General features: G+C 43.0%; 1 protein-coding gene across 1 annotated transcript in view; it reads left to right on the forward strand.

The window, feature by feature from the left end:
• The first annotated feature begins 281 nt into the window (after positions 1-281).
• Positions 282-13294, forward strand: part of plxdc2 (plexin domain containing 2) — a 103136-nt gene continuing 90123 nt past the window's right edge. The window contains exon 1 of the mRNA XM_039617464.1: positions 282-1114. Coding sequence (XP_039473398.1) covers positions 1021-1114 — 94 coding nt within the window. The 5' untranslated portion in view covers positions 282-1020. The remainder of the gene's footprint in view (positions 1115-13294) is intronic.

Below are 13294 nucleotides of genomic sequence, written 5' to 3' on the forward strand. Positions count from 1 at the left end.
ATTAAGTAACATCACTTCGGAGCTAATGCATAGCTCATTTTATTTATCAGTTATGATTTTAAAAGTTTTCCACATATTTAGTCACAGGACACGATAATGTGCATTTAAACAGAAAAAGTCAGGTTTCTATTTCATTTATTTTCACCATCAGTGAAGAAGTAAGCTATTTCCAAAGAACAAAAGTGTTAATGTTATGTATCTGAAGAGGGCGCTCTCGCAGTTCAATCACCTGAGTCTAGGGGAAAGGTGAGCGATGGGACAGAAGAGGTCTACAGATCTTTCTTAATTGAAAGAAATGCACGAGGAGGAAAAGAAGTAAGACGGACACTAAAAATAGAGCCAGTCTGTACTTCTGTACAGCCAAAGTCTGCTGTGTCTATTGCTGCATCTTTCATAAAAACAAGCCCCTCTGAGTGAAAGTCCCTTTTGTCCACCGGGAGCCTTCAGTCGACAAATGCGTCATCCTGAACCTCCAAAGTATTTCTGCTCGCAATATTTTCCCACATCACTCAAATACCTGCCTGTGTCCGCGACAGCTCGCTGGGTTTGCCTCCTCAGCTTCTCCTGCACACGCGGAGCATCAAACAGAAGAAGAAGGGCCATTGGCTCTGAGTTGATGACGGCGAGAGCGCACTCTTCTCCAGGAGCGCATATTTAGCCTTTATTTGTCTGACTAACGCTCTGCATCTCCGTCCTGTGGGATGACATTACAGTGCAAGGACTGAGATTCGCATTTATGCGGCCACTTTGTTTGCTGATATTTATTTTTGTTTAATTTTGGAGGCGGAGAGCGCGTTTACTGTCCAGGAGCGCGCGGCGTGGCACACGCTGGAACAAAAAAAAACAGCTCAGTGCAGCGCAGGCAGGTTTCCCTTTTAAAAGCAGCAGGACAGGCAGGAGAGTTACGGAGTCTTCTCGGGGGAGCGGTGTCTGTGCATGACAGAGACGGACTCTAAAAGAAGACGAAGAAGAAGAAAAAAATCGGGATACTGAGCAGAAATCGGCAGCGGGAACTTGGATATGGCGCCTGTGAAGACGTTCGACCTTTTTGTTGGAGTTGTTTTAGTTTTGCAGTGTGTGTGGAATGTGCAAGCCGAGATCACAGCCAGTAACGGTAAGGAGACCGCGTTAGCCATCAGGCATTAACCTGTTAGGACCGAGTTGAGATCTGTGCCTTAAAGAGTCAAGTTCGTGCATAAGTCTCGTCTGCAAAGCGTGCAGGAGAAAATGATGCAGACACAGGTGGACAGCTGGTTATCCTCTGCATGAGATCGACTTTGTTTTACGCGCAGAATTCATTGTTTGCTGCTGCAGAGATCCACTTGTGTGTTCTAAAAAAAAGAGTGGACAGACAGCCTGTCTCCTTTTTATTTTAAGAATTCATTAGCCTAAAGAAGGCTGTCATGACCTACTAACTTACTCCCTTTCGAGTAGATCAAAGACTTGATTTGATACTAATTATAATAATTTCACAACTACTACAAGGTTCACTTAATTGCTTTGCTTTTCCTGCATGTTCTTATGCACTGCCTCCGAGCTCGGCTGATTTTTCGTGTTTTCGCACTAATTCAGCTTGTGCAGAAGCACAACAAGCTTCCTCTTTCTTGTTGTTCCCACTCTGACATGTAAGGTGGAAGTGTCAACCATGTGCAATTTTTCACAGTTCTTACTTTTATTTAAGGTTCAGGTTGGATACCTAGATGTTCATCCTGTTGATGCCCCTGATTGTAAGACAAAGTCCATAATGGAGAATCAGGATTCCTGTGCAAACAATATCCCTACTGTAGTCCACCTGAATCCCCCCCCAACAAACACACACACACACACACACACAAATCTGTAATCTCAGCCCATCCCGCATCAGTTTGCCCTCAGTGGAAGAAGTTCGTGCCAGCATCGGTTCTGTTCGCGCTGGCCAGCTCGTGTTTCCCAGGGCTTTTTTATTGCTGGCAGCAGATCTTCATCACGTATCAGATAGTGGTTAGAGAAATGTTCAACTGCTGACAGTGACTGTAAATTCAACTCGCATGTGTGTGTGAGTGCAGACCACAGGGCTACAGGAATGTATGGCCCTGTTTGGGAGAGAGAGCGCGCGATGCTATCAGCTGCGTGTGTGATGTTGTGCACAGGGGCATGCACGTGCTGCTCGTGTTTTTTACACTCTCACACAGTCTCATTTACGAATCCTGCCACGCTCCAGGCTCAGAGCTTTGATTAAATTGACGGCTCATTTCCTTCGCCTGGTATTAAAGCTTGTTTTAGAGGTAGACAGATTACAAGAATGCCCACGAAACCAGCACTACACTCGGAGTCCTTCATCAGTCCATCTTCTGCTTGAGCTGGATGCAGCAAAACTGTATGTGGGACAGTATTTTTAGATATCTGGGTGAGGTGCTTCCCTTGCCGTAGGCTGACCTCAAATCTGCTGGAAGGAGCAGCCCCTGCCCTTCTTTAGATAGGCCTGTATTAACAGAGTGCAGGTGGACTCTTCCACTCTCTGTAGGTCCTCTGGGATGATATAATGCACCATTCACTTGTAGGAAAGCTCGCAGGCCCTCTGAAAGTGGCTCAGCAACTCCACTAGAAGCTGAGATCAGAGCAATGGTGGAAACATTCCCTTCTTCTTTATTAGTTAGATGAGTTGTGGAACACATCTGGGCGAAATTACACAACATCCTGTGAGTGCATTAGGGTTTGTTATTTTTTTCTTTCAGTCTGTGGCTCTGTATGTTGGATGTTCACCCAGAGATACACTCAGCAGGGGCACTCTCACAAAATTGACGCTGATTTTGGGGTTAATTTTCACTCTGCTGCTTTTCTCCGAGTGGAAAAAGAGATGTTCCACCGGAGCCTGGAGAGTGTCTGCATGTGCGATAGGGGAATAAGAAGGAGAGCGTGAGAGAGAGTCTTGACTCATGTAATGATGTGGTCTGATTTAAAAGCCTTTGCTGAAGGCTGTTAATGTGCTAAGATTGCGGTTGTGTGTGGAATTTCATTTCGTTGTGGATGCTGGGAGTGAGGTTTCTTCACGGGCTGGAAGAGGCTGATAGAGGGTTAAAAAGCTTACAGGGTGCAGCGACTGTGGACGTCTCCAGCTCCAACATGCCGCTCTTCATCCATCACGCTGCCAGCAGCTGCCTCTGCAGACCTACAAGCGCACACTCAGAGGCACATTAAAATGAGAGCTGTGAAGAAAAATGCATGCTGGCCATCAAAGAGTTTCATGCCTGAAAGCTGAAACTTTGGAGATGAAATGACGACAGATGAGCATTCTCTTATTTATTCCAGTATTGGAATTTAGTCAAAGTTATCAGAGGTATATGCACAAAACATTACACTGTGGGTCAGGGCAGGTTTCCCCTCCAACGTGTTATATATGGATGCTTTTTAATCCCGTAACAGAGGATTTATACTACTGTGTTAAATCTGCGCTGTAGGCTATGTCATAAACACAGACCCCTTTAAACCTTACGATGTGAGCTATGCCACGATGCACACCACAGTGGAAATGTACTGTAGGTGATTGGCCTGGTCAGTGCTGTCAGTTCCTCCCGTGCACACCCAACTTCTTTTTTGCCACAGGTTTTGAATTTACCAGTAAGAAAATAACATCGCCTCGATATGAGGACTCACATATATCAGCAGATTGCTGGAGGGAGATTGCCGAAACTATTGGAATATAACTGCCTTGAGGCGACTGTTGTTGTGATTTGGCGCCATGTAAATAAAACTGAATTGAGTTAAGCTGAACTGAATATGGGGGAAAATACAAAGAAGTGAAAAATTGAAGGACTCTGAAAAAAAAAGAAAATTGACTAAAACAAAAATGAAGGGCCCAGGAGGGAAAAACAAACAAACAGAAAAAAAACCAAAGGATTTTCTTTATTTCTGTTGTGACTGGCACCGCATGAAACACTAGGACATGACCACAAGGTAATTAACAGCACGCACAAGCATGAATGCTGGGTAGGGTACATCGTAGGCTCTGCAAAGATTCACCACAGCCCAAGTCCAATTTGGTACAAAGATTCAAAGCAGGTTTAATGTTGAGAAGGATGAACATTCATATTTTGAATTTATTTAATTTATTTCATCGCCCAAATCGTTTTCTGAGCCTAATCAAGAAGTTTTTCGTCCCTAAACCAGATGCTAATTAAACTGGAAACAAAGACTGAGCTAAAATGAAAACAGTGTGTAAAAGCGGTGTTGCTGTGGCCACAATCTTGTGACAGATTGTCATTATTTGATGCCTGTGGCCACTACTATGTTGAGTCTTACAACACTTGAAATTCAAATTCCTTTGCATTTGCAGTGCTGCTACATTTCCCTCTTCTCTTCGTCATGCTTCGGAGGTGATTCCCAACACAAACTGCCCGCTGATTCAAAGCAGAAGATTCCAGCTCGGTCTTCTTTAGTTGTTCTCCTTCTTTAAGCCTCCTCGGAATCTCACCCCCACCATTTCTCCCTTTTTCTGACATTGCACATTTCAGAACGGACAGAATGAGCTAGCTTCCTTACCGGCCCCACTGAATGACCTGCTGAAAGAAGCTGCCATGAATGGATGAAGGGGGTGGGGGTGGTCTGAGGGGGTGACAGACAGGGAGGGGCGGCAACCGCGGCTGGGTTTATTGTGCTGCCCTCTATGTGGCAACAGCGGGCCATGGCATATCGTCCCACCCACCCCCGCTTAGTAGCATCCAACAGCAGCACCAGGTTCTTGCATTAGTCACGCCTGACCCTTGTCGCTCAGCCCTCCGCCCCTTTTAGTCCGAGGAGAAGCTCACGCTGATGGCTTTAGAGGGCTGGAGAGCCACACGGAGTTCAATAGGCTCGGAAACAAAAAGCAAAGAGGCCACTAGTTAATGAAGCCCAGTGCAGTTAAGCTACTCTTTAAGCTTTTTTCTTATTGGTTCAAAAGTTCCTTTACATCCAGTTGTTAAAACACGCTGCCTGAGCTATCACATAGTTTGAATGATTACTCCTAGGCAAGAATCATGTCTGTAGAGTAAGCTTGAAATGGTCAGATGGAGGACCAGGAGACTTGTGATGGTTGAAGCTATGCAAATTTGGATGTCAGTGAAAGATGACAAGCATTTTCCATTCATGAGAAACATCCCCTCTCCACAGATGATTGCAGCCAGTAGACCACAGTCGGGCTGTTATCTGCTCCTCCCTTAGACTCAGCTGAGGGACTCCACCATGTAAGAAATAGATCATAAGCTGAGGAGTGGAACAAGCACAATAGTTTTGATTTTGGGTGGGAGGAGTTTTGTTTTGCGTTGGGAAACATTTGAGAGGATAACCGAGAAAGGGCGGAGGCCTAGAAACCAGGCACTTGCCCATCTTTTCTGACCGTCATGGTGAAAGAAGAGACAATAACAGCAGAACAATATCAAAATATGGGACTCTAAAGTGTAGTGAGTGATGATTAACAGCTGAGATTATAGAAAGGAAAAATAAAGGGTAGCAATAAAGGAAAACACTTCCCCTGGGCACTCTTCTGCAGTTACATATTGTCAAACTAATGTTCTGCTCAGACGTCCAACAATCATTTACAAGTGACTAAGTGTTTGCATGCCTCATTTGCTTCTGGATCAGTTTATTTTCCCAAAAATCTAAACATGCTGCAGTCCATGCACCAAGTTTCTGAGGGGAAGAAGTTTGGATATTGATAAAAGACAAAGTGCAACAGGAACAGAATAAATCACGGCATGATTGGAAACTTTAGATATAAAAAGTTGTGGCAAAAAAGTCTTTTCTTATTCATAAGGCATAAAATATTGACGTTTTGTTAAATTGGTCACATTTAAATGCACCTGGGACTGGCTGGATGAGTGTTGTATATTTATACAGTACATCTAGAGTCATCGCAAACTCAACTCTTATCGGGCCTTAAGCCAGACGTTTTCTGTATTTAAACCTAAATAAGCTGCTAGGGAAAGAGAAAACTAAGAGCAAAGCACCCAGTGAGACATGGACCAACCTTCTGGCTCAGAAACCTGTGACTTAAGCCACTCTTCTTCCAGCTGAGGATCATGCAAGAGATGTAATTTGGTGGCATGCAAAGAAGCATACGTGTGATATTTCCCAGAGGTCTTGTTGTGTTTCTGCATCCAAATCAAGATGTGTGGTGGTGGGGTGAATTCTCTATATATACATATATATATGTATATTGCTAAGTGTACTCCATACCTGGTGTTTTAGCAATACTGCTAGAGAAAATCATTAAAGTAAAAACATCTTTTGTTTTACACTGATTTCATTCGTCCTCATAAAAGCTTCACTGGTGCCGGTTTCAGTCGGCTGTTCTGCTGCAGTTAATTGACTGCAGATTGGAAAATTAACCCCAGCAATGACTCCTGATGTTTGTGTAATGATAGTGGAAGGAAATGTGTATCAATTCAAAGTTGCTTTGCAGATTTTCCAGTAATTTGGATGTAGCCTTGACAAGGGATCAAACATACCTTAACTGGACAGAGTTTGTATTGACAGTCTACAGATTATTATACATTTAGTGGGTGGATATAAAAACTCCAATCTTCTGTCATTGTTATAGAATTTATTTGAAGGGTTTTATATTCATTGCTGACATTATAACAACCAATGATGTCACCTTTTGACCGAGGCGTGAAGGTGTAGCATTAGCAACAGTTGACTGTCCTCTGTACAGCCCCGCACACCACTCCATCCAGGATCTCAGCCAGACTGTTTTTGCCCTTTCCAGGACAAAATGCCTGGCTTATAAACAGTACTTAAGCTGTCAGTTTCAGTCCATGTTTATTTTGGTACTAGACCATGTGAGAATTGGAGTTCGTGGAAGATTTGCTGTTTGCTTTAGTGTCTGTTGTAAGTGTGTGTGCCTTCCTGAGCGTCTGTGACTAAGGTTTGAAAATATCTGCAGCTTTTTTATGTTTCAACAACTGTTTTATTAACATGTCCCAAGCTTTAGGGTACTTTTAAATAGGAAGTGAGCGCCGCGTTCTTTCCACACACCAGCAGGTGAAAGACAAACAGAATGACAACATGTTTTCCACTTTCAGTCTGAAGTATTAAAAACTATCCCAGCAATATTTTAGAGATGATGAAATCTGCCTGTTTGTTACTGCTGACGGCTAACTTGCTAATATTGGATCGCATCAGTATTGGAACTTAGAAGTAACAACATCATGTGTTTGGTTCTACTTTGGTTCACAAAGCAACTACACTGATATCTAAACTGATATATAGTCCAGCCTGTCTACATGTGTTTTGTGGACTTGGAGAAAACCTTGGAAAAGACCACTTCCCCCAGTGAGGGCTTCAGGTACAGAGTATTGGACCTGTTGTTTTGGGCTATCTATTACCAATATATAGTGTGACCTTGGTTTGCATTGCTGACAAAATGCAGTTGTAGTTCTGTTGGTTTAAACCAATTATGACCTCTAGCTTGCACTGGGGCGGTTTTCAGTTGAGTGTGAAGAGTCTGGGATCAGAATAAGACCCTCCTGTTCTGAGGCCATGGTTCTCAGCTGGCATCCACTCTGGGTTGGGAATGAGTTGCCACCCCAACCCCAACTGACTTTAAGTATTTCGGAGTCTTGTTCATGAGTGAGAAAATGAGAGAGATGAGCATGATAGTTAAGCTTTCGATTTACTGGTTGATCTATGCTTCTACCCTCACCTACAGCCACAAGCGGGGGGTAGTGACCGAAACAATGAGATTAAAAGCGAGTGGAAGTTGTCCAGGAAGAGTAGAGTTCCCACTCCTCACACTGAAATTGGCCAGATGCGGTTGTTCTGGCATCTGACCTGGATGACTCCTAGGCACCTTGTAGTTGTGGTTTTTTGAGTATGTCACACTGGGAAAAGACCCCAGAGCAGACCCGGGATATGCTTGAGAGATTATGTCTCTCGGCTGGCTTGGGAATGCCTCGATCGAGACAGAGGAGGTGGCGGGGTGTGGGAGGGCTAAATTGCTGCTCCCTTGACCTGAGCCTGAATATGCAGCAGAAGATGGATGGATGGATCACATAGGTTGTGAACTGGAGTAGGACTGTTGGGACTGTACTATCCCTTTTATTCCAACCACAAAACAAGAACAGCCACCGAAGGTATAAAAGTTTTGTAATGTTTTTGTATGTTTGTGTTATCCTGGAAAACAGCTGGCTGACTGTTTTTGGAGGCTGCTCAAAGCCTTTCCTCGATCGCCTTCTGGTTTACGTCCCTGTAAATTATGTATGAGTGGACTGTCAAACTGCAAAAATTCAATCTTCTTGTGTTTTGTCAACTAAAAGTAATGTGTGGTCTCGATGAACCTTGAAAAATAAAATGAGTCCCATACTGCCTCTTGAAAAGCTGAATGTTTTTCTATCCTGGAGGAAGTGCTCTTGATTCATGCACACGAGCCGCTGTTGTCTCCCAGGACTGCGTACACCTGGCATACCGCCACACGACCCACCTATTGAAACTACACTGATAATTCTGCTTAATTAGATGAGATGGACTGACTCCAAAACTCTTTTCTCCTCTTTACTGTAGACTCAGTTTCTTCATATGAAATAGATCGTGGCAGAAAATATCAATGTACAAAACAAATATAGTTATGAATGAATTCCACAAAACATCCAATGCAGCATATTTTATGTTGACGCCCCTTTGCAAACGTGCATGTTTCCTTTGAAGTAAATCACTCGCATGTTAATACAAGTCACATGCACAGTGTTGCCCCTTTGTTTTTAGTTTTGCATTTTTGCAAAGGTTTACTGGATCAATGGGTTATTGTTTCATCAATGTTTTTTCTTTACTTCGTTTGAGGTCTTTGAGGGGTTTGGCCTGATACAGGCCAGCAAGTCGCTGGTATTTAAAGTCCAGTTTTGAGTGCTGAATTTTATGTGTAGCATAACATAAAATGGCCGGCTGGTTGTCAGTCAGCTGTGGGGTCTGTAACAGGAGTCCTGTTAACTAAAACCTCATATAACATCCTGAAGATGTAATGATGGGAAACACAGATGGAGTGATTTCATGCTTGACACTTTATGGCAATATGTCTTTTTATTTGTGTCTAATGGGAGTAATAGCAGAAATTAATTGCAGGTGTTACAGAATCATGAAATCTAATTTTCCCTTCAAAAAAAAAATCAGCTTATATATTTACTATTTGTACACTGTAGCATCGTGACCTCCCTCTGGGCCTTTTTTCCCCAATACATAAAAAACCCCTACCAGTGCTCATAGTATAACCTAGCTGTGTCAAATAAGAAACTGTGTATGCATCCTGTTGTTTTTTCATACAACAGCACTGATATGATGAACAGAATCCAAAGATATGATGCACTCAATAAGGAAGGTTGAACGCAGCAGCTCTCCAAAGGGGAACAAAGCATTGCATGCATTGCTATCATGAAGGAGAGAAGAGAGTGTGATGTTTCAGGCGGTCCAGGCATGCTGAAAGAAGATAAGGTGTCGACCCAGCCAAGCAGCCTGTCGCACCACCCTGCAGCAGGCTTCATATCCTCCACCCAGCAGGAGCGGTGGTTTAGCTTTGTCCCACTCAAGCAAGTGTCACTCACGGGGTTCATGGCATGCTGCTACATGCCTTCGCCTCGCACAGTGTTCATGTGTCTGTTAGTCCTTAAGCAGCAGTTTTCACTGTTGTTTTGTTGCTTTCTTTAATTTGCAAAAAGCAAAACCTGACACACACACACACACAGACACAAAAACCTGCACTTGGTTAGCTTGGATTACTGATTTAATCTTGTAAACTTAGGTTTCAAGGACTGGTGGAAACTTTCCAGTATTTTGTTAAAATAAAAACTAGCTTCAGTTGGGTTCAGTGGCACCAGTGTTTTTGAATCTTCAAATTAACCTCTCACTAAAAATCATCTAGTAACGTCATGTTCTTCAATTAGATCCACCCTTGAATTGAAATGGTAATCAGAGGGTTTGGAGGAAGGTGTCGTTCTTCATATTTATGAAAACATCCATTGAGCCGGCATAGGGCGAGAGGCGAGGTGCACCCTGGAAAGGTCGCCAGTCGGTTGCAGGGATAACAATCTTTAAAAGCAAAAGTCCAAAAAAACGTGCCCTTGTTAGCATATATATTATCACCAGTTTACTACTTAGAGTAGCAACCAAGTGGTACCATGGTAATAATGATCAGTCATGTGTGCAGTGCTTTACTTTAGTAACAGCAGATTCTTCAGGAATGCACTCTTATAACTGACCACTGCACTAAATTCAGTAATCACACTAAAGTTATTAATCGATTGCTAGAAAAGCTGTGGCCACATTTTTCTGTGAAGTGCGGTTTGGGATGGTTTTAAGCTTTACTCCCATATTTGTGGTCATACCTAAACATTAAAAGAAAGAGCTTGCGTGGTTGTGCTGTAGCTATCTGCTTTAAGGTTCGATGTATTGTGCGTTCAGAGATATGTTGGTTGGAACGTGAGTTACTGTTGCCTTCCCATCAGTATGAAGCAGTCTTACGATTCTCTTTAACACCTTACTGGATATTTTCTCTTTTTCTGACTATTCTGTAAACCCTAGAGATGGTTATGTGGGAAACTCCCAGCAGATCAGCAGTTTCTGAAATGCTCAGACAAGCCCATCTGGTACCAAAAACCATGCCACGTGTGAATCCCCGTTCTGAGTCTCCATTTGAAGGGTTAGTGTTAATATTATCGTCTGAAAAATATCAGCTAAACATATGCTATGTTAAGCTAACAGTTAGCTGAAAGTCTGGCTGTAATGTGCCATACTTCCTGCCCTTGCTAAAAAATTTTGTCAGAAAAAGCCAAAAGGCCACATTTATTTAGTGATCGCAGTCACATTAAACATGCTGTTACTGTTCTGTTTGTTGATCTGTTTGTTAAGCTAGCACACTCGCACCAAACGCCATCAATTGCAGGTTCATTCGTGCCGCTGTTTTCTCCCTCATCTAATTTACAGCTGTCTGGTGTAACATGTATCTTTTGCAGTTATTATCCTGCTAATGCTGCACACGCTTAAATGTGTTCAATCAACCTTTTTGAACTGCTCCAAGTGAATACTTGCAGACACTCATTTAGTCTTTTCCTTGCTGTAGATCCAACAGCCCTGCCTTTGTTAGTCTGCCCGGAAAGTGTCTCAGCCTCCCCGATCCAGAAGTTCCTCTTTCCCCACCAAACTCATTCTGACAAAGAACAAGTATGCCCCGCAGCAAGTGCTTTTCACAGGACAACACAGACTGCAAGACTCTGACAGGTCTTCGCATTTTGGAGAGGAATGAAAAGGTTTACAGCCACCACTTTAGTTCTGAAAATAGATGGCGACTTTGATGATGGCATCAATGTTTTTTTGTTTTCCACCTTGCATTTATCTCTATGGACTGAACAAATCTTTAGGATCTGGCTTGCTGTGTTTCTCTAGTGAACGCGTCATTGTTCTGCATGCTTTGAGGCATGTCTTTGTGGGTTCAGTGCCATTTTTTGATGCCTTACAGTAAGCACCAAAGAAATTCAAACTGACTCAGATGCTGGATCTTTATAGTCTCCGGGAATTCAAATTGGACATCATCATCTGCCGCCGTGCTTGAAACAGAGCAGTCAGCATTGTTCTACAGTTTGTTTTGCTTTTCCCCCGTCGAGTGAGTCATGAAGACTAAACTTTTGTAACTCGTGTGTATGGCTTTCTTCTGGCCATGTTGTTCATCACTCGACCCTCCAAGAATCGGGGTTGCCAGGAATTAGCAGGAGAAGGGATTGTTCTCACAGGCCAGTAGAGGTTTCTGGAGGTCAGGGTGATTTTTTTTTTGTTTGGACAAATGTGTTCCAGAGTGTCCCAGCTGTCTGGCTTCCTAACTTTGGACTGAGCTCATACTGAAGCTGTAAACAGGAGGCTGGTCTTCTTAGTGGGAGCTACGACACATTTCCATCTGTGCCCTTTTTTAAAAAGAAGTTCTTGGGACATATCTATTTGACTAGTGCATAAAAAAATAGGAAACTCTTCTCACAGTTCTTGCAAACAATGGCGCCATGCCCATATTTTCCTAGGGAAACATGCCAGATAGTGTCCAGTACCTCTTTTAAAGCCTACAATACCAAACATACCTCTATTGCAGGGAACCAATTTAAACATCTAAATATCAGAGAAAATGTGATGAAGTGACCCCTTCTCTTTCTTCCTCTGACCTGATCCAACATGTCCAAAGATACCAGTGTGACTAAACAAAAATGGAACATAAAAAAAAGGAAACACGTCAACAAGTGGTTCTGGTAAATGGTTTAGTTTGTGCCAGGTGTTCAGGTTTCTGTCCCCTCGCCAGTGTGGACTAGCAGAGATTTACTGGCAGTGCTCTGCACAGAGCCAGGAACAAAGGCTTTCTTTGAGTCTTTGTGGTGATAAATTGCAAGGTGTTCAAGCTACCTGTGTGTGTGTGTGTGTGTGTGTGTGTGTGCACTGTAAATGGGAGAAAGAGGGAGAGGCTCGTATCAGTTCTCATGCTTTTCCCCAGTAACTAGAAACTCTCAGGTCTTAATCCAGAGGTCTGTCCTGCACTAACTCTGGGAGTTTTTTGGTTTTTGGGTTTTTTTCCCGTAGCTTCCAGCATGAGAAAGCATGCTGGTATCAGTGTAGGTCTGGGTGTGGTGAAATGTACAAGTTATGATCAAGAATGCAACAGCACGTCATTATAACAACAACAATTGCTCAAAGTCTGTGGTTTGGCTTTGTGAGAACCAAGTTGGCTGGTCTGCAAGCCTCAGTCTGACTGCTCTATTAAATACAGGTATTTGTATACATGGGTGTGAATATATCTGAGAATATTTAGTCATTCTCTTTGCTGTCCTTTTTTCCCATGACAAAAAAGACAGAAGATGAGAGAGTGAAGGGGTGACTCAGTAATTTCTTCCTTTAGGCTGATGGGTCTTTAGTCCTGTCGCTAAACACAAAGTATTTTCTCACTAAATGTCACTGAGAATGAATGCTCTTCAGATCTGTGACAATCCCGCTGAAGTACTCTGTCACCTCTCGAGGACTGCCGAGCTGCTTCACGTTTGAAACGTATTACCACTTTTCAGCAGCAACATGTGCATTTTGATCCTATAAACTATTAATTGTAGGCAGCTAAAGCCTTGTCCAAAGAATGTGATAAACAACCGCTATTATGGGGGGATTCTTAGAGAGGCGCTCTAACTGCATCATAAAGAGGTAATTGACTCCCATTTACAGGCCTTTGTCGCCCGTGCCCCAGAATTGACTAATTAAATGGCAAAGAAATTAGCGCGAGCAGTTTAATTATGAATATGTTATTCATACCAATGTACGAAGATAATACACA

This window comes from Oreochromis aureus, linkage group 9 (assembly GCF_013358895.1).
Source record: "Oreochromis aureus strain Israel breed Guangdong linkage group 9, ZZ_aureus, whole genome shotgun sequence".
In the NCBI taxonomy this organism is placed as follows: Eukaryota; Metazoa; Chordata; class Actinopteri; order Cichliformes; family Cichlidae; genus Oreochromis; species Oreochromis aureus.